At 40.3% G+C, this 19,881-nt stretch overlaps 3 protein-coding genes across 3 annotated transcripts; all 3 read right to left on the bottom strand.

The window, feature by feature from the left end:
• Positions 1 to 2,181: 2,181 nt before the first annotated feature.
• On the bottom strand, positions 2,182 to 4,833 carry LOC103715019 (laccase-11-like). Its single transcript, XM_017844694.5, has 6 exons — positions 4,616 to 4,833; positions 4,385 to 4,536; positions 4,052 to 4,296; positions 3,833 to 3,961; positions 2,653 to 3,576; positions 2,182 to 2,549 (listed from the first exon to the last, which is right to left on the bottom strand). Exons 1-6 carry the CDS (start codon positions 4,712 to 4,714, stop codon positions 2,419 to 2,421), a joined length of 1,680 nt encoding a protein of 559 aa, XP_017700183.4. The 5' UTR covers positions 4,715 to 4,833; the 3' UTR covers positions 2,182 to 2,418.
• Positions 4,834 to 7,063: 2,230 nt separating this feature from the next.
• On the bottom strand, positions 7,064 to 9,215 carry LOC108511571 (uncharacterized). Its single transcript, XM_039131564.3, has one exon. It carries the CDS (start codon positions 8,468 to 8,470, stop codon positions 7,313 to 7,315), a length of 1,158 nt encoding a protein of 385 aa, XP_038987492.3. The 5' UTR covers positions 8,471 to 9,215; the 3' UTR covers positions 7,064 to 7,312.
• A 6,472-nt stretch (positions 9,216 to 15,687) lies between these two features.
• On the bottom strand, positions 15,688 to 19,499 carry APC10 (anaphase promoting complex 10). Its single transcript, XM_008802487.4, has 6 exons — positions 19,212 to 19,499; positions 19,006 to 19,066; positions 18,793 to 18,885; positions 18,493 to 18,563; positions 16,120 to 16,224; positions 15,688 to 16,037 (listed from the first exon to the last, which is right to left on the bottom strand). Exons 1-6 carry the CDS (start codon positions 19,388 to 19,390, stop codon positions 15,968 to 15,970), a joined length of 579 nt encoding a protein of 192 aa, XP_008800709.3. The 5' UTR covers positions 19,391 to 19,499; the 3' UTR covers positions 15,688 to 15,967.
• Positions 19,500 to 19,881: the final 382 nt, after the last annotated feature.

Here is a 19,881-nt window from a genome sequence, read left to right as displayed (position 1 = left end):
CTTATTGGATCAAGCATAAATTTTTCCATATCAATGCATCATTAATTTAAAAAAAAATAAATAGATATTATAAAATAAAATATTTCATAGTAGAGTATATTAAAAGAAGTCATAAAGCTAATCATGCATGCATAAATCCGTCATAAAACATAGTTTCCGGTGTATATTATAAAATCATAAATTATTTATTATTGATCAAATTATTGCTCCCAGACTAAATGCTAAGATCATTATTATACCCGTGACAGGGTCGTAATCGACGAACACCAACTATTACCCGTTGGCAGGGTTGTATGCGAGCTACTATTACCCATTGGCAGGGTCGTATGCCAATTATTATTACCTATTGGACAGGGTCGTATACTAACTACTATTATCCGCCGGCAGGCACAAATTCTGGCAGGCACAAGTTCGGACAGCCATGAGCTCAATCGAAAGAAAGGAGGAAGGAAGATAGTGGAAAAAAGGAGGATGGAGAAAGAGGTGGTGGAAGCCCAGTGGAGTCAGAGGTTTTTATAACGCCCTCTGGAATGGATAGGGATGTTGAACGACCGTACCAGCCATACCAGTCGGCTATTGGACGATTGCAACTGCCTCTAACGGCCGCAACCTCCCCTGACCCGTCTCTGTGGTGCTCGTTCCGAATCTCGGCGGCGGATCGTGCCCCTGCCCTGACCAGTCTCTTGACTTTGGTCCAGGTCAGGCCAGCTGGCCTGGTTCTTACACTTGATATGCCATCTTAGTTCCTTTATCAAATTGGGACTTGAGTTGGCATTCCTTGTTCAAAGCTCAATTAACAAAATCAAGCAATAGCAATTTGATGGACACATCACCAGCCCAAACATTTTCTCAGAATCCACAGGACTTGCTATTTCCAAGACGAAAGGATATCCGTTCTGTTTGGAAGGTGAAAGCCATGAGGCCCCATGAGGGAGAGCTCCTGTTTAACGAAGCGAAGGCTCCTATTATGATCTTTGGTTGCCTTGTGTGTTTTACCCAAGTGGAGATTTATATTTTACTTATTAGTTATTTTGTACTATAATAAATTCATGTGATGAAAATAGTTTCTCGTATTAATTTTGGGATAACATATTTTAATTATTCTTTGACACCACCCTAAAGCAACAAAAGCTCGAAAAATTCAAGAGCTTCAAAAAATGGTATACGGACAAACCATCTAACCATTTCATTTTTTACATTCATGCTATATGCCTCCAAATCCGTGCGGACAAAATTTCCATCTTCAATACATTGTTGCCTCAGCGTTTTCTTTGCAAAAGAATTTTCAGATCGCACAGAAAACACAATCTCCTGATTCTCTTGATTCTGGGAACGCAGTTCTTAACAACAATCACCTGCCCCATACAGAGAAGAATTAGCATAGGTTTGACATCAGAAATCCAAATAATCCAAGAGAAAAAGACTATTTAACGATCTAATATTGAAGTAGAAGAAGAAGAAGAAGGAGAAAGAAGAAGTTGACCTGCCAGGATGGAAGTTTAATGAGACCTTGAAAGTCTCATTTCCTTCAAAAATCTGGAACCCTGGAGCAGAAATCTTGGAATGAAGCAACTTCATGACTTCGTCTTTTCTTTGTCGATTCCAACAGAGTTTGTTTAGCGGGTGTTTCAAACTTTATCTTGTTCCAGAAATTTTTCGCTACAGAGTACAGATTAAGATGTCAGATCCTTGGACTTCAGCCTCGACGCATATGCAGGCACATATCAGCTCTTGTCAGCGTAGGCCTTCATCAAGCACCAGGAAGCACAATTAAGCCACATATTACTAGTGGATACAGCTTTTACTTCCAAATGCTATGAGTTGCAGGTTTTAAGAAGAGGGAACTCTGATCTTCCCATGCCTTTTCTATTTTTAAGTTACCATATACATCTGGTTTAAGCCATCTTACTCCAGCTCCATTGGTCCGAAAGCTCTTTGAGAGCGTCTCTGTTGATCCTTGATGCATATGACGACTGTGGTACATAAACCAGATGTATAGGCACTTTGTTATCGTATTATCTAATTAAGAAGAGATTCTTGACTGATCTCTAGACTCATAATTTCAAAGTGCCAATTTCATGCTCGTTTTCATAAATGTGCAACCATTCACATTCGGATAGCATGTTGTTATTTGCGGTCCTGCCAATTATACTTCCAGCCTAATAGTCAAGAACAAAAGAATTCTTTAAAAAGATATAATATATATATATTGGTTGACATTAGCCTCCCTTGATTCCTTGGCAGGGCATCTTATTCTCCCAGAAAGGCTGCTTCTGTGGAGCCTCTTGAGAAATCTTAAATTACATCAAACAGACCAAATCAATGATTATGTTAAAACTCATCATCCACAAACCTCCTGCAACTTTTGCAGGAAGGACATCACAAAACCCACAAGCAAACACCTCATCCTCCAGTTCACTAGCATGGTGGCAGATCCTTTGGAGGAGGTAAGATGGATTGTTCTGGCCCATTTCCATTTTCCACAACAAATGCCATCTTAAGCCCCCAGCTGGTGTGGAGCTCTAGATGACAGTGCATGAACCAAACACCTGAAACAGTAAGGGAGAATTACACGATAGTTCACTTCAGAGAGCTAAGGTCGACATAAACTAGTTTAAGAGAAGATGCATGCAAATAACTCGCAATATTGACCTGGATTATCGGCTCTAAACCGGATTGCAGTCCAACCTCCTGTAGGAACACCAACTGTGTTTCTTTCTGGTGGATCGACCAGGTTATATTTAGCTGGATCTTTCTTCGGGTCGAAGTTTCCGATCCCCCTCCCGACAACAAAGAAGTTGTAACCATGGAGATGGAAAGGATGAGATTCTGCTGCCAGGAGATTTGTGTCTTGCAGCACCAATTCGACCGTTGTGTTGTAAGGAATCCTGCTCAGCCTGGTGCCCAGGGATGTGCCGAGGTTTGCTGTGAGGGGCGCACCGGTGTAGTTGAACGTGGTCGCGGGCTTATCAGGGAAGTCCAGCCTGAACACCCCCTTGACGTTGAAGTAATGTGCTTGAAGTAACCCAATTTTGGGCATCACAAAGGTAATGTTGTTCAAGGATGCAGTGAGTCGAGTTCCATTCAAGCAAGTCGGGCATGAGTCGACGCCCAGGCTAGCTGTGTAGAAGAGATGCCTGTCGACGCTGCGAGGCACATTAGCAGGAAACTGGGGAGAATTTAGGCTTCTGAGCTTGTTGAGGAAGTCGTGAACAAATTCAGTATCATTTGGTGCAGGCAGTTGAGGCAGGATGGGGATGATGGTTGTTGGGATGCCTTTGTATTGTAAAATAGCCGTTGCAGTTTTGTTATCTACAGCAATTGGGGCATCCATGAAGGGTCTTGCGGCCATGAAGTATCTACCAGGGGCTTTGTCAGCCTTGACGAGGACATTAGTGGTTTGGCCGGGTGCAATTTGTATGGCTTCAGTGGTGAAGGGCTTGCAGTAGACTCCATCAATCTCGACCACGGTCATGTCATGACTGGCGACCGCAAAGAAGAGATCGTCGTTGAGGGCAGCGTTGACAATTCTAAGGAGGTAGGTCTTGCCCCATTCAACTTCCATTGCAAATGTATCTGAAACAAGAGTAGGAAGAAGAAATGAAATGCTATCAACATCTCCTCCTGAGTAAATATGCTTCACAATCCTGCCATGTGTTTTTCAGGAAAACGGTGCCATGTCTCGTTAAACCATTCTACTTCTACCTTTTGTATTTCACCAGGATTATATAAGAAATAATATACAAAATCATACTGTATGTCATCGAAACAGGACGGGAATATAATGAGTGCAAGGCCATTGAGCTAATGAAACTGGTCCATATGATCTTACGTTTCTCTGAGCATGGGAAGAGAGGTCCTGGCTTCCCATTGATCGTATGGGCATCCGACATATTTGGTGGCAACCCAAGCATGCTGCCTTGCTTCTCAACCTCTTCAACATCTGCATGCCACCATTCTCCTGCAGACCAATATCAGAGTTAGCTCCATATATAAAGAAAGACACCGAGCTCACTAGCTAGCTAGGCTGCAAGATCTAAGCTGAAGTCACCTAAAACCAGTTCAGTTTCTGCATGAGGTTGTGGGAATGGGTATGGAACTCCTTCCTTCGGCATGATCACGATGGCACCATGGATGGTGGCCCGCAGCCATAAGATATGAGCATGCCACCACAGCGTTCCTCTCTGTCCGGTAACATTGAAATCGTAGGTGTAGCTCCTTCCACTCTGAATCGGGCATTGAGTAATGTATGCCGGACCATCAGCCCATCCATTTCGGAACTGCTTCACTCCATGCCTACATTGACACTCCTCTTTAATTAACCTTCTAATCATTGTCATCTAGAGTACAAAGGCATCAGAGTATCGATCTAAAGAGATCCTACCAGTGTATGGATATGTTATATTGCGCATAGTTTGTAACGTTGATGATGACTCTATCTCCTTCACGGGCATAGACAGTCGGCCCAGGGAACCTCCCATTAACCGTGACAATTGGCTTAGCATGGCACAATCTGCTCACATTCTTGAGTACAACCTGAGGCCCGAAGAGAATATGAGAGGAAAAAGATGGAAGTTTTAGGGAGTTGGCTAGTATAATTAGAGGAAGTACTCACGTCAAACTGATAGTTTTTTATGGCAGCCTCGGTAGGTATTGACATGAAAATGAGAAACACCGCGAGCAAAAGAAGGGATCCGTAGAAGGAGAAGGCCATCTTTCTCGATTGAAAAACGACTTGTACTTGAATGGTGGTGAGACGTGGGTTGATTGGCTCTTATATATGTGGAAGGGGCTCAGGGCGATATCAGTTTGTTAAGAGAGAAGGGTGTTGGTGAGCCAAATTTATGCGAGGAGATCCCCTGGGTTGTATACTGATGCTTGGAAGCAAATGGTGATGGAGACTATGAAGGAGGGAAATGGCAGGAGTCTAGGCTTGAGAGGTATGTTCGGCCAAGAACCCAACAGAATGAAACTTTACCTTTAAGACAAAGGAATTGTTGGTCTCTGATTTTGTTTTAAGAGAGAGAGAGAGAGAGATGAGCAGTGGAGATAGGAATGTACTTTTTCAGATATGTTTGAGTTACTTTGAAGAGCAGTTCAGATTATAGTAGTCTATTTCAGATTTAGTCAGTTGAGGTGTCACTATAGTGGATTTGTTTATTTTCATCACAGTTTTGTGAAGTCAGGAAAATTTGTACGGATATGATAGCCTTCTACGAGAGGGAAGGATGCGTACGCCTGATAAGCAAGTGAAGTCTAGGTAGGTTAATTAGTTCTGTGATTGTCGAGTTAAATACGAATATTAATCTTGACCGGATCATCATCATCTTTTCAACATCATTGTCCATCATAATCCAAAATTCAACGTCTATGCCAATCCATATTTCAATGCAATTTTGACCTTCACCTTGATCTAATTCTCTGTGCAAAATTTTGACCATCACTTGCACCCACCTGATTCTAATCTCCATTTTGATATTGACTTTACCTTGGACTTCAAGCCATCTCCAATTTTACCCCTATAGTGACTTCAATTTCAATTTCGGTGTTATTCTCAATTCCACTTCCGTCCATGCTTGATTGTTTTAACAGAAGGTTAGAAAACCCATGGATAGGACTAGTTCCTAACTTTCTGAAAGTGGTATTGATTTCTTTTGCAATACTCATCCAAAAAGTCGGAGACAATATGCAAGCATGGACTTTGTTTTTCTTTATTGGAATTCAAAATTGAAATAGAATATGGTTTATTGGAATTCAAAATTGAAATAGAATATGGTGTAGGGAAAGGAGTTACAAATGAGGAAAGAGAAATAGTGCAAGGCCTTGTAAAGGATCGAAGAAGCCGACGTCTTCCTTTTCAAGAAAATCCTTGCATTTCTTTCAGATGCGCCGCATGGCTGCAATGGCTGATTCGGTCGTTACTTTTTCTGTGATTTTCCTACAATTTCCGCTCCTCCAGGAGGTCCAGAAACAATTAAGATTAGAAGGCAGACCTCTGAGACCAAGGCAAGAAACAATAGGCAACCAGATCGCTCGGGACAAAGACTTCCCTCTTGTGGAAGGCTTAGATGTGTTGTCTTCCCTCTCGCATGCATATGAGAAAGCCTTCGATTGTATGCAGGCAACAGATCATTTACAGCCCAAGTTGTAGAAAGTTCTAAGAACATGGAATATTTTGGCAGGCTAATAAATAAATAAATAAATTTTAAAAACATGACAGATTTTGATAGGCTGAAAAACATTATATTAAGCACTGAATATGTGATTTCATTGGTCTTAAATGACTTCTCTAGAGATGGCAGTACCTATGTTGGGAAACTGAGGCAAGTGTTCTCGTTGATTCCGCCATGAGTTGCTTCTGCATCTTCCTTGCCAACTTATAATGATCTTTTGGAATTCTAATCAGGTCAAATTTTTATGGCACCAAGTTCACTGTTTAGTACATCTAGCCTCCTGGTGATGCTACGGTTAGATTGAATAGTTCTCCGAGTCGAAGGATCCATTTGAAACAGGTCCCTCCAAGAGTTGCTGCTGGTAATTATAACGTTGCTATCATCTCTTATGAGCACAATGTCTTTTGAACCAGGGGGCCAAGGAGAATGCATGTCATGATGCATTCAATTCCAGCCTTGGCAATACAAGAAGGGGGAGATGCACCAGGTTTTTCTCGCAGGGAAAGAGCAAGTGATACTTCAGTTTCAGAAACTAGGAAGCGGCATCTTCACGATGGATTATTGGGTACCCACTCTCTGCATTCCAGGCATTTGCTATCTGTTTGAGCAACTTCGACGCAAAACCTGCAAGTGAATGAATAATGGAGACATGTTGAAGCCTCCTAGATTATTTTCTACTCAAAATATGATGCTGTAAATATATTTATTTATGGACAGCTTTTGGCTCATCAGCCTTGAACGCTATTGAGATAGTTGTACATGTGCTGCTTGTATCTGGGGGATCAAAGTTGAACATGGGAGGTTACTTAGATTGCTCTTGCATGTGGATACCATGCTTTGCGATGTTGTTACTGATTATGTAGAGATTAAGTGCAATCAAGTCTATTTCAGAAAGGAAATCAGACATAACTTTCTTCTTCTTAAATTGAGAGTGCTTACAATGTTTAGAAACTACAGACACATTCATATTATTACAGTCATCAAACATAATTTTATCCCGGATGGAAGGAAACATTGCTGAAACAGACTAAAAACTGATCATTTTAGCCAGCAGTTCTCGAGAAAAAAAAAAAGAGGATTGCTGCTGTAGTAGCTGCAGCCCATGTCATTGTTGTTTTGCGCAACTGCGAATGCTGGTTTCACGCTCTACTTGTACCTTCCTCCGCTTGCCTTGCCCTTGCATTGCTGTTAGGTGTGGAAGTGGCATCAGTATCAGCCTTTCCCTTCTTTTTCTCCTCGCAGCAAAAACGGCATCCATGCCGCTGTGGCTTCTGGGAGTTCTCCGGATCGCTCTCGCTGGATTCCATAAAGAGTCCTCGAAGGCACCGTCTCCTGACTCTGGGCTCGTGGGACGGTCTCTGGTCTGGGGTTACGCGAGGGGCAGTCTTCTCTGGTTTAAGTGGCTCTGTTTGTCCCCTTGGGCTTGCGGCCTCCACCTTCTTGCTTGATAGGTTCAGGTGAACCCCAGGGTCTCTTGCGTTGCAGGAACTACGGTGCAGGGCCGAGTTGTTGATGCTTTGCGCATTGCTATTTACGTTGGCAGTAATTGCTGGGTCTTCGGTACATCTATGTTTCCACCTCTCTTCAGCATTATTCCAGCTTGCCTCAATATTGCCCCTCGGAACTTGGGTGTCGGAGCCTATAACCATGGAAGCTCCGTTGTTTTCACCAGCTAAGGTTATCATACTCACTGGTTGTCCATTCCCTATCCTCTCTAAGTGCCCAACGTCCAGCTTCAGGACCAGTCTAGAAAGGCCCTCCTTGGTCTCCTTTTCAAACGGAGCTCGCTCACCATCGGAGAATGAAGCCCATGGCATGGTGGAGATGGCAATCTTACTCTCTTTTCCGCTGGAACCATTTTGTGCTGTCTCCTTTCTGGCTACGTTATCTTGCTTCTTAGAATGCTCAGGTTTTGAGATTCTAAGTTCCGCTCTGATTTCGCCGGCTTTCAGAGGAGTACTGGATGGCTTGGCTTCGTTTCTTTTCTTCAGCTCGTCCCTTGCTTCAGTTTGGGGTTTCTGGGGCTGTATTTCTGGCTGTGTTTTGGACTCGTCTTCGTTAAATCCTTCGATAATTTTATCTGGTTCTTGATTTTTGCTCGGATTTATCTCATGGTTCCCTTCTGCTTTTGCTTTAGGCTGCTCTTTTGAATCCGGTTTAGAATTTTCTCCCGACTCGAGGAGTTGGCCACCCTGCTTGTCTAGTTTTCGTTGAGAACTAACAGGCTTTGGTTTGGACTCTAGATCTTGTGCTGGCTGAATATCTGTCGGCTTCGAAGCTGGTTGGATTGGATTCATTTCTTGTGTCTGAGAAAGAGTTTGTAGCTGCAATTGTGCAGGTGACTTGGGTCGTACTAAATTCGGAGATTCATGTGGCTGGTTTGATGGTGAAGTACTTCGAATTGGCGATTTAGGTGGTGAGGAGGGAGGCAGAGGTTGAGATAGGAGCTGAGTTTCCACCTGAGTTGCTACTGGTTGTGCCTGAGAAGCACCTTGGGCTGGTGATGGAGGTCTAGAAGTCCTTTGAATTCCAAGTTGTTGTTTTGGCCGTAATTGAGTTGGCCGTGAGGGCTGAGACGCTTTCCTGGCTGTCGTCGGGGACTGAACCCGGTCGAGATTGAGATGATTTTTGCGGTAGCGATGGAGGCTGAGAAACTCCTACGTCTGGAGTTGCCGATCCTGGTGGGGACTTTGGTTGGGTCCGAGACGGGAGGAGTTGAGGTTTAAGTGGAAGCGGTGGAATAGATGCTGGAGTTTGGAGCAGGGGCTGCTGCCGAGTTGGGATTGGAGGACGCGGAGGGGTTAGGGATGGCTTGGCCCGGCGGAAATGGCTGTGGCCGGTTGGGTCTCTCTGCCATGCCTTCTTTGTTGGAAAGAAAAACAAGATTCTGATGAACAGCCAACGCATGGAGGTTCGCAGATTTCGTACATAATTATAGACAAAGTGACTTAATCGCAGACCCTTCGGTGTGGATTTGCATCTGATCCTTAATACAGGTATGGTTCATAAGTTTGGTATATTTCGGTAGCTTCTTAAGGGCAGACCTCTTGCCCTAGCAAGTTGCATTCTTGTTGGAGCTGCCTTGGTCATCAGGCAATGATTCGCTATATATATATATATATATATCATAGTTGCCAAGGAGGTGTATGAATGAAGGAAACGTAGAAGTTGGAGATGTGAATCTATGGTTAGAAAAGGATGTATGCAGTCTAAGGAAACAAGAAGCATGCAAGAGAATTTGCAGGACAAGCAAGTTCCACTTGTTTAATATTTCTAGCTCACAAGAAGCATGCTGTCTTAATCTGAGTGCTGCATACTTTTGTGTTTTAAATATACTATGAACCAAGCTTCTAATGTCTATCATCGTCCAAGGACATTATCATAGATATACTTCTTTTTGCTAAGTTCTTTCGGGTTGTCTTCATGAAACCTAAGAGGTTAGCTCATGGACCAGAACTACTGGGGACTTAAGGTGAAATAAATTTATCTAATAATTTCGTCCTACAATGAATTAAATCCACCTAAGATTATTTTACCCTAGGTTCATAATGGATTGGATCCATCTAATATTTTTTCCATGATCGTAAACTGAACATGTGTATTAATAATGTAAGCTGAGAAACCTTCACTTCTTAGACCTTATTACATGTCGCAAATCTCTTCTTAAGTTTGTGCCATGTCAGTTTATACCAACTTCAACTGATGTTGCAGTCAAATTAAGACAGATTTCTAATTAGTTATAATCATTTTTCAACATAATTTTCCCCCCACAACTAGGAGCAAAGAAACCAGCCGCACAAACAATATTTATTGATATTTCGACCTAAAACTACAATGCGCAGCTACACATGAGAGGAATGGCCAGTGTGACTGGCTAGAAAAGAGGGAGATTGAAATGGAACAAGCAACTTGGAAAAGGAATTTACACTAAAAAAGGTGACAGATGTCTGACACCACAATTCACCAGAACTACTTTTTTTTTTTTTATGGCAGAATTCAAATCTTTAGAGTTGTATATAGCATAGATAATTAGATATAGATGTCTTAGCGAATGAACAATTGTATTCAAATCCCTCTATAGACTCTTGATGTAAGAAAATATATGCATATCTACCAAAAGCGCACTAGTGGATTCAAATGATAAACGATCTTATCATATATAACAGGATAATGATCATATATAAAATATTTCTTCCCCTCGACAGCCCCTCGACAGCAAAATTCAAGGTTGCATGTCCCATATGCCCATTGCTTTTATGGGGGATTATGGGTTTAAATTTCTTGGTAAAATGCATGACATGAAATAGTTTGAGCAAGACAGGACAGAGGATAAATGCTACGAGAGCTTGAGCCCAGATAAAACTAAACAAGAATGGTGTTACACATTACACAATTGGAAAAATGTCTATCGCCAATGTATAATTATCAAATAAAAATTCTGCAGATGATTTTTTTTTAACAAAAGAAAATTTTGCTTAATCCAAGAAAAATTTTTCATATCGCCAGATCAGGTTTTGCAAATCCCATAGCACGGCTAAGGAAAGAATGCCCCTCCACGCCGATTAACATCAAGATTTGTTTGCATCTTTTCATTACAAGATATATGAGCTTTGTCTCAACCATCCTCTCCCCAAAAAACAAGACAAAATAAAATAAAATTAAAAAATCAGGCTCACTTTTATAGACTGGCTTTTTAGCTTCAAGAAACAGATGTGTGATGCTTAGCGAACCAAGAGATACATGGGGGGGGAAAAAAAAAAAAAACTTGTCTAAAATAATCTGAATTAAATTTTACCAATTTACAAGATCTGCTATTAATTAAAAAAAATTATCAATCTTTACATCACATCCATAGCAGCAAAGGTCGCGCTCCTCACCCAAACAGGCTCAAGAACAGTCAAGGCATACTCTGTTTCGCTCGCTCCTTCTCTTCCTCTCTCTAGTTTTCCCAAGGCCAGGGGGCGGTCGCAACGCTTTCAAAGGTAGAGCAGCACTCGCGCAGGGCCTTCCTCTCCCTCTCCTCCTCATCGTCCTGCTCTGCCATCTGCTGCTGGAGACGCTTCCTCTGCCCGGTCGACCGTGCCGCCATCTCCTCCTCCCGGAGTTGCCGCCTCCGTCTCCACCGCTTGGCCGCCTGGCCCAGCTCCTCGTCCCACCCGTCCAAGATGGAACGGAGCCGGGCCAGCTTCTCCTTGTACTCCCCCACCTCGAACCCCTGCTGCTCCGCCGCCTCCACCTTGGCAGCCAGCGACAAGAGTCTCGTCCGTGCGTACGGGCTCTTCTCCAGCGACAAGAACCGGATTTTCTCGGCCGCGAGCTTGAGAGAGCGGTGCACGGCGAACCCGATCTTCTTGTGGAAGGGCGAGCGGCTTGAGACCTCCATATTGCTCTCCATATTTTGTTCCTGGAAATCTTGGAGGTTCGAGATTTAAAGGAAACGCTTCCCAGTTCCTACTATGATTTGGAATTGTCCCGCGATTCAGAATTCTTGTGGAAGTTGGAAACTTTTCCTGTTCCTAGTAGGATAACGAATTATCATGGATTTTTTTGAAAAATAAGAGGGAATATATATATATATATATATATATATATATATATATATATATATATATATATATATATATATATATATATATATATATATATATATATATATATGCGTGTTTGGAAAATCCGAGACTAAAAGATTATCATAATTAACCAAAAAATCGTATATTCAAAAGCTCATAATCCAACGACTCTTATATGCATGTTACTTAGTGAGAGCTTTAAAAAAATAAACTAATTATAGGCTTCCTCCACCCAATACAGGATTTTAGTATATTAATTATGCTTGAACACCTTTTCCCCTGCCATCCATCTATTGTAATTCATCAGACCTAAGCTTCGGCTTATGAAGTAGGTAGGACTCAGTCTTAATATTCCATTTGTCAATTCTTTTATCAAATTAGGTTTTTTTTTTTTTTTTTGCTAGACCAAAAGGGGAGGGGGGAAGGAAGGGACAAGCCCACCCCCGCGTAGTATCCCCCACTGGGCCCCCGCCCCGCTAGGAGAATGTTCGATGCGGATAGAAATGGCCATGTATTGGGCACCTCGACCGGTTTTACTCGTACCCTCCCCATCCATGGGCCCGGCTCAGTTACCCCTCTAGGCTTTGGCTTGAGTCTCACGTGTGAGTACGTCACACCTGGCACCACCCGACTACTAGAGGTCCAAGAAGCGTTCCTATGCCTCATGTCCAAGCAGTAGCCAAAGCCACATTTTTATCAATGCCGCAGCGACTCGAACTTGGGACTATGAGGATAGAAATTACGTCCAGTACCACTAGGCTACCACCTTGGTGGCTTTAAATTAGGACTTGACATAGCATTCTTTGTTCCCAAGTAAATTACACTGGCTTAGTCCTGTAGGACCGAGCGCTTACCATTACACCAAAAGCAATTGCTGTTAGTGAATGCGCTACTCTAATACCTCAACCATCCAGGGGCCCTTATAGCGCAAAGCGCCTCGAGTCGACGCCACTGACACCCAACCGGCCTCTGCCACGTATGACCCACCTGCCAGAAACACCAGGCATCCACGCTGGCAGGCAGCAGGACTGACTCGGTTCTTCAGGCCTCCGCCAACAAGTCCAAACCTAATTATTATAGTTGGATTCTCATCGGTTGGCTAGATGGGTTATAGATTACCACTCCTACATAAAATTTAATACTTTTCCAAAAAAAAAAATTGACCATAAAAAATTGAACTATTACCATTTGAATTGAAAATCTATGTAATTCAACGTGAAAGGCTGCATTATTTTTTTTTTCAATTCTTGCATTTGTTTTTGGTTTCATCTGAGAGCTTCATGTGCAACATTCTCACCTCAACTGGCACAAGCCAGTTAAACGTTAAGCAATGATTGCGAACTGTCTGCCATTCCAAGTTACATAGTTGGCATGAAATGGCACTAAGAGGCGTGTATTTCATTGGTTATGCTTGTGTAAGCTTCATGGTAAGTAGTAATTTCAAATCTCTTAGAGCCAGTATAGAACCTGTCTCCACCAGATCAGCTTGTCCCCCATAATGAGATAATATACAAATATAAAATCTTGCAAACAATTTGTAGGAGGATAAGAGTGACCTTCTGGGCTCCATTTGGTCGGCATTATGGTGGAATAAGAGGTATAATAGGCCCGTTATTTGCCAAACAATTATTTGCACATCTGGAGCAATCCAGGTTAAGCTATTGCTATCAATTCTTCCAATCAACCAACGTTAACCAGGATAAGATTATTAGTTTGAAGGGAGGGTACAGTAATTCTATTCCAGTTCATTAATTTTACTCTATTATTGCTTAAATTCATTCTAAGATGCAGCTGAATGCAGATTGGAAAATTCATGAGACATTATATGATGGAAAAAATACGAGTCAGAGGTGAAAAACTGTGAACTAAAAAAGTGTCGGAAAAGGCTTTTTTTTTTTTGTAGCGTAGGAAAATCCTTGTGGCTAAAATATTGTTTCTAAGTGTCTTTATTTTCGGATGCACTCAAACTCCATTTTGTATAGATTGAAACTCAAATTTTCATTCCGCATACAAAGAGGTAGATTATTGATGATACATAACTAATGCGCTATTAATGGAGTCATGGTTCTGGGAAATTTCAGCCAAGAAATGTAGCATTTAATCATGAGTTTCTTCAGCGGACAATCAATCCAGAAAACTATTGATGATTCCACTTCTAAAACAGCTTTAATCTTGACTTCACACCTTCAATTTCTGTTAATCCAAAAAGTTTGATTAACTAACCTTCCTACAAATGCACATATCTTCTGATTATTCAGTTGAATTTGATATGGCTGTGGATCTTATTTCACGCATTGGATATGCAAGGTGTTGCTCAAGCAATATGTTTCTCGCATTCTACAGCATATTGGCAAGAAGGACAAATTTTCCTGGTCTAACTTATTTAGGCTCTTTGAGGGTGCTACTTTTACTCCTACCTTACCTCATAGGGGATTGGAGAATGCAGCAATTGTAGAGCTCCTGAAAGCAAAGGGAGAAGATAAGGCAGGAGCGGGATGCCAGTGTCTTACCACAGACAGTCTGATACTGCAATGAATGCAGGAACTCATTCAATTTTGGTTGTGCAGAAGAACACAAGCTTAATTAACTGATTTGAATGCAATCACGGTCCAGATAACATTCACAACAGAAATTTATATTTGCATATGACACAACACAATATTGGAGCTTTGGTTGTTGTAAGCCATGGAAAGAAAAATTGCTTGCAGGAATAATAACTGAAAGAGGTAATCAACATTTACTTGTTCCACTATCCAAGAACATGAAGTTTAAACCTATTATGAGCAGGAAAACTTATTTCTGATTCGTCTCAAAGCTTTGGTAAACAAAATGAGTTTCAAAATATGAATCATATAATATAACAAATGCTTATAAAAGAATAAATATCCCATGGATGGACTTAATCCGACATAGGATAACCAATGTAGTCCTTGCAAGCATTTAGACGATCATTAGCCATAGAGGAACATGATTTTCTATGAGAAAGGAAACTACAGGTCTGACCACACACTCAATATTTTGGTTCCAATTGAATTTCCAATTCTGTGGCAGATTATCTCCAAAAGATCCTTGTGCAAGGAAGATCTTCCAACATCACAAGAGCTGAGAAATTATGACTGAAGACTTACACTCTTGCATAGGTTCCGTAACAGTCTGAGAATATTTATTATAATTCCTTCATCTTCTTCCATTTTTCTGAGCATGATCTACAGAACAAGTTCATAAAGGTGTCTTCTGAAACAAATATTCTCCAAGCAATGCAGTCAATGACAGTTATGCTATTATCAACCATTCCTTGAGAGTCCTCTTACCCAAATTTTGTCTGACAAATCATCAGAATAAGCAAATAATGAAGAAACCAATTTTAACGTTTGGTGCAGCCAGATAAACACATTCGACAAGTATCCGTGAAAGATTCAGAAGGTAGCTGGCATGATTTCCATTGTAGATTTTGTCCGAGCAGTAGAACAACAGCGTGAGGAAGTGAAGCATCTGAATGAATTTATGAGAAGGGATTACCATTGAATGTAAACAATCAATAGTTTAAGCAATATTATTTATTTGTGGATCTGTCTTGACGGTCAATAGATGGGTAGTTAAACACCTATTGCCAATTTGAAATAAAACACAAACAAACTCTCGGATCCCTGTTCTTCCATCAAATATTTTGGTTGATCCTGGATACTCGGGTTCTAATTAAAAAAACGTCCGCTAATGCTCATGGGATAAGATCTTTTTGAGACCAGGCTTGAAATTCCAATCGGTCCTCCCAAATTGTTCCAGCAACAGAACAAGTATTCCTACTCGTAATAATTGCATCAAGCCAAAAAAAAAAAATCGCTTATCTGTAACAATCATAGGCTCATAGGGTATGTGGAACATGGAACATCTGGAGCAGCCACATATACAAGGCTTTTGCATTCTGTCAAAGCTAACAGACTGCATAAAAATAAAAGCATACAGGTTTTAAGGCTGTTTCATAATATAACAACAATAGAGTCCATGTTACCAGCCATAAAATGATGCACAATTGGTAAACCAGTAAATATCCTACTCACTACACCAATGTATGTCAAATATAAACTTACTACAAGTCTTAGGAGAAAATGGTGGGTTGCACATTTTAAAGTTGTGGATTCCAAATGCTTTCCAAGATGTATGAATTTCTTCATGCTTGCTATTGCCACCATTTTTTGCCTGTTTAAAATATTGTCACCATTGATCCTATCTAAGAGTTGAATAGGTGATGAATTCCTTCGAAATAAAATGAAATGGTTGATGGGGAACAGGGTTCCTGCAAAAAAGCACAAGTAGAAAGGCCTTAGTAAGGGAACTTGTAAAATTACAGATAAGAAAATTTGATAATTCTGACGTACGGACGAGGCCCATATATTTTGATCTGGCGCACATGTGTGTCCCTCCCATTTAAGTGATTGGACAAAACCGCAAGTTGGAGCATGAAAGTGTGAATAAATGTCTCACTGCAAGATGAAGGTATTCTTAGAGTACTTTTAGCATATAGAAGAAAGTTTGTATCAGAATACTAATTTGATTGTCTTCCATCTCATGCCTTAGTATTGCTAATGGGGGTCCCATCATTAGGACATTTTTTTGACTAACAGAGGTAATACATCAGGTATTTAAGATGACAAACATGATGGTAAACCCTCCATTGTAGGAAAAATATTAGACTAAACATGAACAATGGTATTCTCAATAATCAAACTTTTAATTTCATGCTTTTGGAAAAATCTAGATCAAAAAAAAAAAAGAAATTTAAAAAGTGAAACAATAACACACAGAGGTACAAGTAAAGAAGAGCATTTTAAATTTGAAGCCTCTAATGTAATCCAAATTTTAATCAACCTAGCTTCAGCTGCAACATAACAACGCTGTGGCGTACAAATGGCTGTTAACACAATTTTTCATTCTATACTACATATTCAGATTTTAACACTAAATCTCCTAAGTACCAATCTGAGATCTCAACCACAATCATCACCAATGCATTCTACCAACAAATATGGGGTTCTCTACATAGCAAAACTCAAAGCCAAGAATTCTTGGCAACAGCAAAAAAGAAAATGTCTACAGTAATGAAAAGGTTTTCTAGGATGAGAAACCTAATCCCGAGGCAGAGAAACAAAATTATTTAAGTGAAGCACAGACTAAATTCCCATAAACCCAACTTGCTTTCTCAAACACTTAAAATAAAAGATAATGGAATTATATTTTCCCAGAAAAACCATTATATCCCCCACCAGTCTCCTCTGCAGAAATCACTTGAAAGGGGAACCAAATTTCAACTTAGTTAGAATACTTCAGTAGATTGAAAAGGGTTCCCAATTAGTTATATAATGATTCTAAAACAGTTGTTAATATATAGATATTCAGAATTTCTAAATAATGTTAAACCATGGAATGGCTGCCCAATTTCCTTTGCGAGTTAACAAAAGGGACATTTTTCTCTGAAAAGTGGTGAGGATTTCTTTTGAAATCCAACAAATGGCACCCTACAAATTTTGACAAGTACGGCCAACATTATAACATAAAATAATTTGAAATGCACGAAGAAGTGAAAGATGTTCCTAACAAGGATAAGGGTTGGATCTTGTGGAAAAATACCTCAGAAAGCTATAATCAAAGAGGAGAAAAAAGGGAAAAACATGTACCATCTAATGAAGAACATGATATTTCATAACAATAAATTATAATGGTAAACCTTGTTGGTTTATAGCTAAAAGGTCCCATAACACTTGAACTTCCACCTGGAAATCTTAAGCCATTAATATGGAGCCCACTATAAAAAAAAATAAAGACGAAGCAATTAACATTTTACAACACAAACAAAAATAACTAGAGAGAAGAAAACAGTTAGAGGTAAAATGCAGAGAAAAAAATTAGTATCTTCTTTTGAAAGAAAAAACAAAATTCTTCTTAAAACCGAGAGATAAGGCCCATTCTTCATGTTTATATTGCTAATAAAGCATAAAATTTGTATTATTAATTAAGAAGACAGTATTAAATAAAATTCTTCATAAGATCTATGATATCTACATAAGCACGGACCAAAAATTGAAAACAGGGCATAACAAAAGTGGAATCTGATGTGTTTCAGAAAAGAATCAAGAAGACATTACACAGCTTGGTGAAACTCCTGGTATGAAGAACATGAAAAAGGACATCAACACAGGTGCAGAATGTCAAAATTGTCAAAGTTATTCCTGCATATCATTATGATAAGCCTTCAATTACGTAATGGCTAAATGACACTTCTAAAACGAATTCCAAAGCATCCTCCCAACTACAATAGCAAAGATTATAATAGTGACTTCAAGCACAAGCACTAGCATATTAATTTGTTATTTAATTTATAGACCATATATGACATCGCATCATCAACATCTAAACATTTTAGTATCCACTGCAGAACACAGGACAGCATACTGAAAAACAACTTTAATGTGAGTTATGATAACTCAAATGTGATTCTCCAACCAAAATCCTAAAACTTATTGTAGCCAGATGGAAAGAAACATAACACTAAGCTCAGTGATGCCAAAACATCTGGCTCCAAATCATCGATAAATCATTAAACAGTACTGGAAAAAAATTAATGGTAAGTATAAAATGTAATGTTTCATCTACTTCAAGAGATGCAAAGAAAGTGGTTCTCAAACGTTACAAGAGCTAAAGTATAATGTACCATTTTTCATAACCCTTGAAGTAAATGTGGAAGTGACACATACCGAGGATCAGTTCCAGATAAAGGTATGTGAACCCAACCAACTGGCTTCACGAGCTCCACAGTTTTTATCTCCTGGAGCACAAAGAGCATGACATTCAAAGGGCATCAAGCCACATACTAAGAACAAAGAAAGAATCACTGACTGCTAGTTAAGTTCCAATTCTGTCCGGGCTAAAATTATCAGAAGACAAAGTGGGGTCATCAATAAAATTCTCTGTATATCCTATCAAACCTACTGACAGGTGAAAGGAAAAAGATTGAGAAGTAATTTTATTTAAATTTCTGGATCAAGAAGGACCACCTTCAGGTTGTGGAAACCATCGCCAGCACGAATAGAGATCTTGCTCGGCGTGTAGCTCTCATCAACATTGAAATCCACATAGAGAACCAGAAGCTGAACCAGATGTTAGGCATTCCATTCAGCACCAATTTAACAACAAACTTCGTGCACAAAAATTCGAAAAAAGGGTTTAAATCGACAAATAGAATAGCTAATAGGGAATCGAAATCATACTTGCAGCTTAACCTTCTTCTGGAACTGGATATTCACCAAATGGGGCTGAGCTCCATCCGATCTGAATCGAAATAACTCAACTTTCATCAATATTTCGACTAAGAAAAACCTTCTTTTTAGGGTTTCATCGATTTTTAGAGATAAATCTTTGGAAAAAGGGGGGCAAAGATTGAAACTTTGGAGGGAAGGGAGATGGATGGATTAACTGCCAGTAGGTGTCGAGGTTGTCGTCACGGAGGGCGAGGACGCCATTGCCGGGCTTGCAGGAGCTGACGCTCCAGGCGGCCTTCTTGGCCATTTCCCGGAGATCGTCGTCGACGTCCAGGTGCCGGCTCCCCGTTAGCTTCCCTGCCGTATCCTCCTCGCCGTCGGACTCCGTCGCCATTGCCGACCGCTACAAGCCCTCAAGATTTATTTTTACCTTTTTTTTCCGGTAAAGTTTAGATTTGATACCGGGTTGGGTCTTGTTGTCCGCATGATCCAAAGGGTGCCCATGTTTGTGATGGGTAGGGATCCAGCTTGATTCAAATCTGGGCCATTCGCTTATTTTTTTTTTATTCTAACTAGAGGGTTTATAAAACGAAAGAGAAAAAAAAAATAAAAATGGATGTTTCCACCGTCTAAGTCTCACCTTATATCATAAAAAAAAAAAAGTATTTATTTTTAGTTATAAGCCTCCTCCGTGAGGGTATAGATTGTTGCGACAAAGGTTTATATTGTAAATTATTAGAGCTTCCTAAAGGAGGAAGCATCATCCTATTTTCTGATGATCGTTAGTCATTAGGATTTGAAAAATGCACTTAAAGGAGACAGCTACAAATAAAAAAAAGTCTAATAATTTACAATTTCTTTCATGGTGGTAGAGGTAGACTTCAC

This window comes from Phoenix dactylifera, chromosome 9 (assembly GCF_051530095.1).
Source record: "Phoenix dactylifera cultivar Ajwa chromosome 9, Ajwa_hap1_PhDact_Kaust_v1.1, whole genome shotgun sequence".
NCBI lineage: Eukaryota > Viridiplantae > Streptophyta > Magnoliopsida > Arecales > Arecaceae > Phoenix > Phoenix dactylifera.
This window is presented reverse-complemented; position numbering and strand designations above follow the sequence as displayed.

Excerpts from the sequence above, each read along its gene's own strand:
- APC10 (XM_008802487.4), bottom strand. The coding sequence starts at position 19,390 with ATGGCGACGGAGTCCGACGGCGAGGAGGATACGGCAGGGAAGCTAACG. Across the intron at positions 16,225-18,492 it reads TTATCTGGAACTGATCCTCG|TGAGACATTTATTCACACTT; the intron begins GTATGTGTCACT and ends TTCATCTTGCAG. Across the intron at positions 16,038-16,119 it reads AAAATATATGGGCCTCGTCC|GAACCCTGTTCCCCATCAAC; the intron begins GTACGTCAGAAT and ends GCTTTTTTGCAG.
- LOC103715019 (XM_017844694.5), bottom strand. The coding sequence starts at position 4,714 with ATGGCCTTCTCCTTCTACGGATCCCTTCTTTTGCTCGCGGTGTTTCTC. Across the intron at positions 3,962-4,051 it reads AGAAACTGAACTGGTTTTAG|GAGAATGGTGGCATGCAGAT; the intron begins GTGACTTCAGCT and ends ATTGGTCTGCAG. Across the intron at positions 3,577-3,832 it reads CTTCCCATGCTCAGAGAAAC|ATACATTTGCAATGGAAGTT; the intron begins GTAAGATCATAT and ends CTCTTGTTTCAG.
- LOC108511571 (XM_039131564.3), bottom strand. The coding sequence starts at position 8,470 with ATGAATCCAATCCAACCAGCTTCGAAGCCGACAGATATTCAGCCAGCA.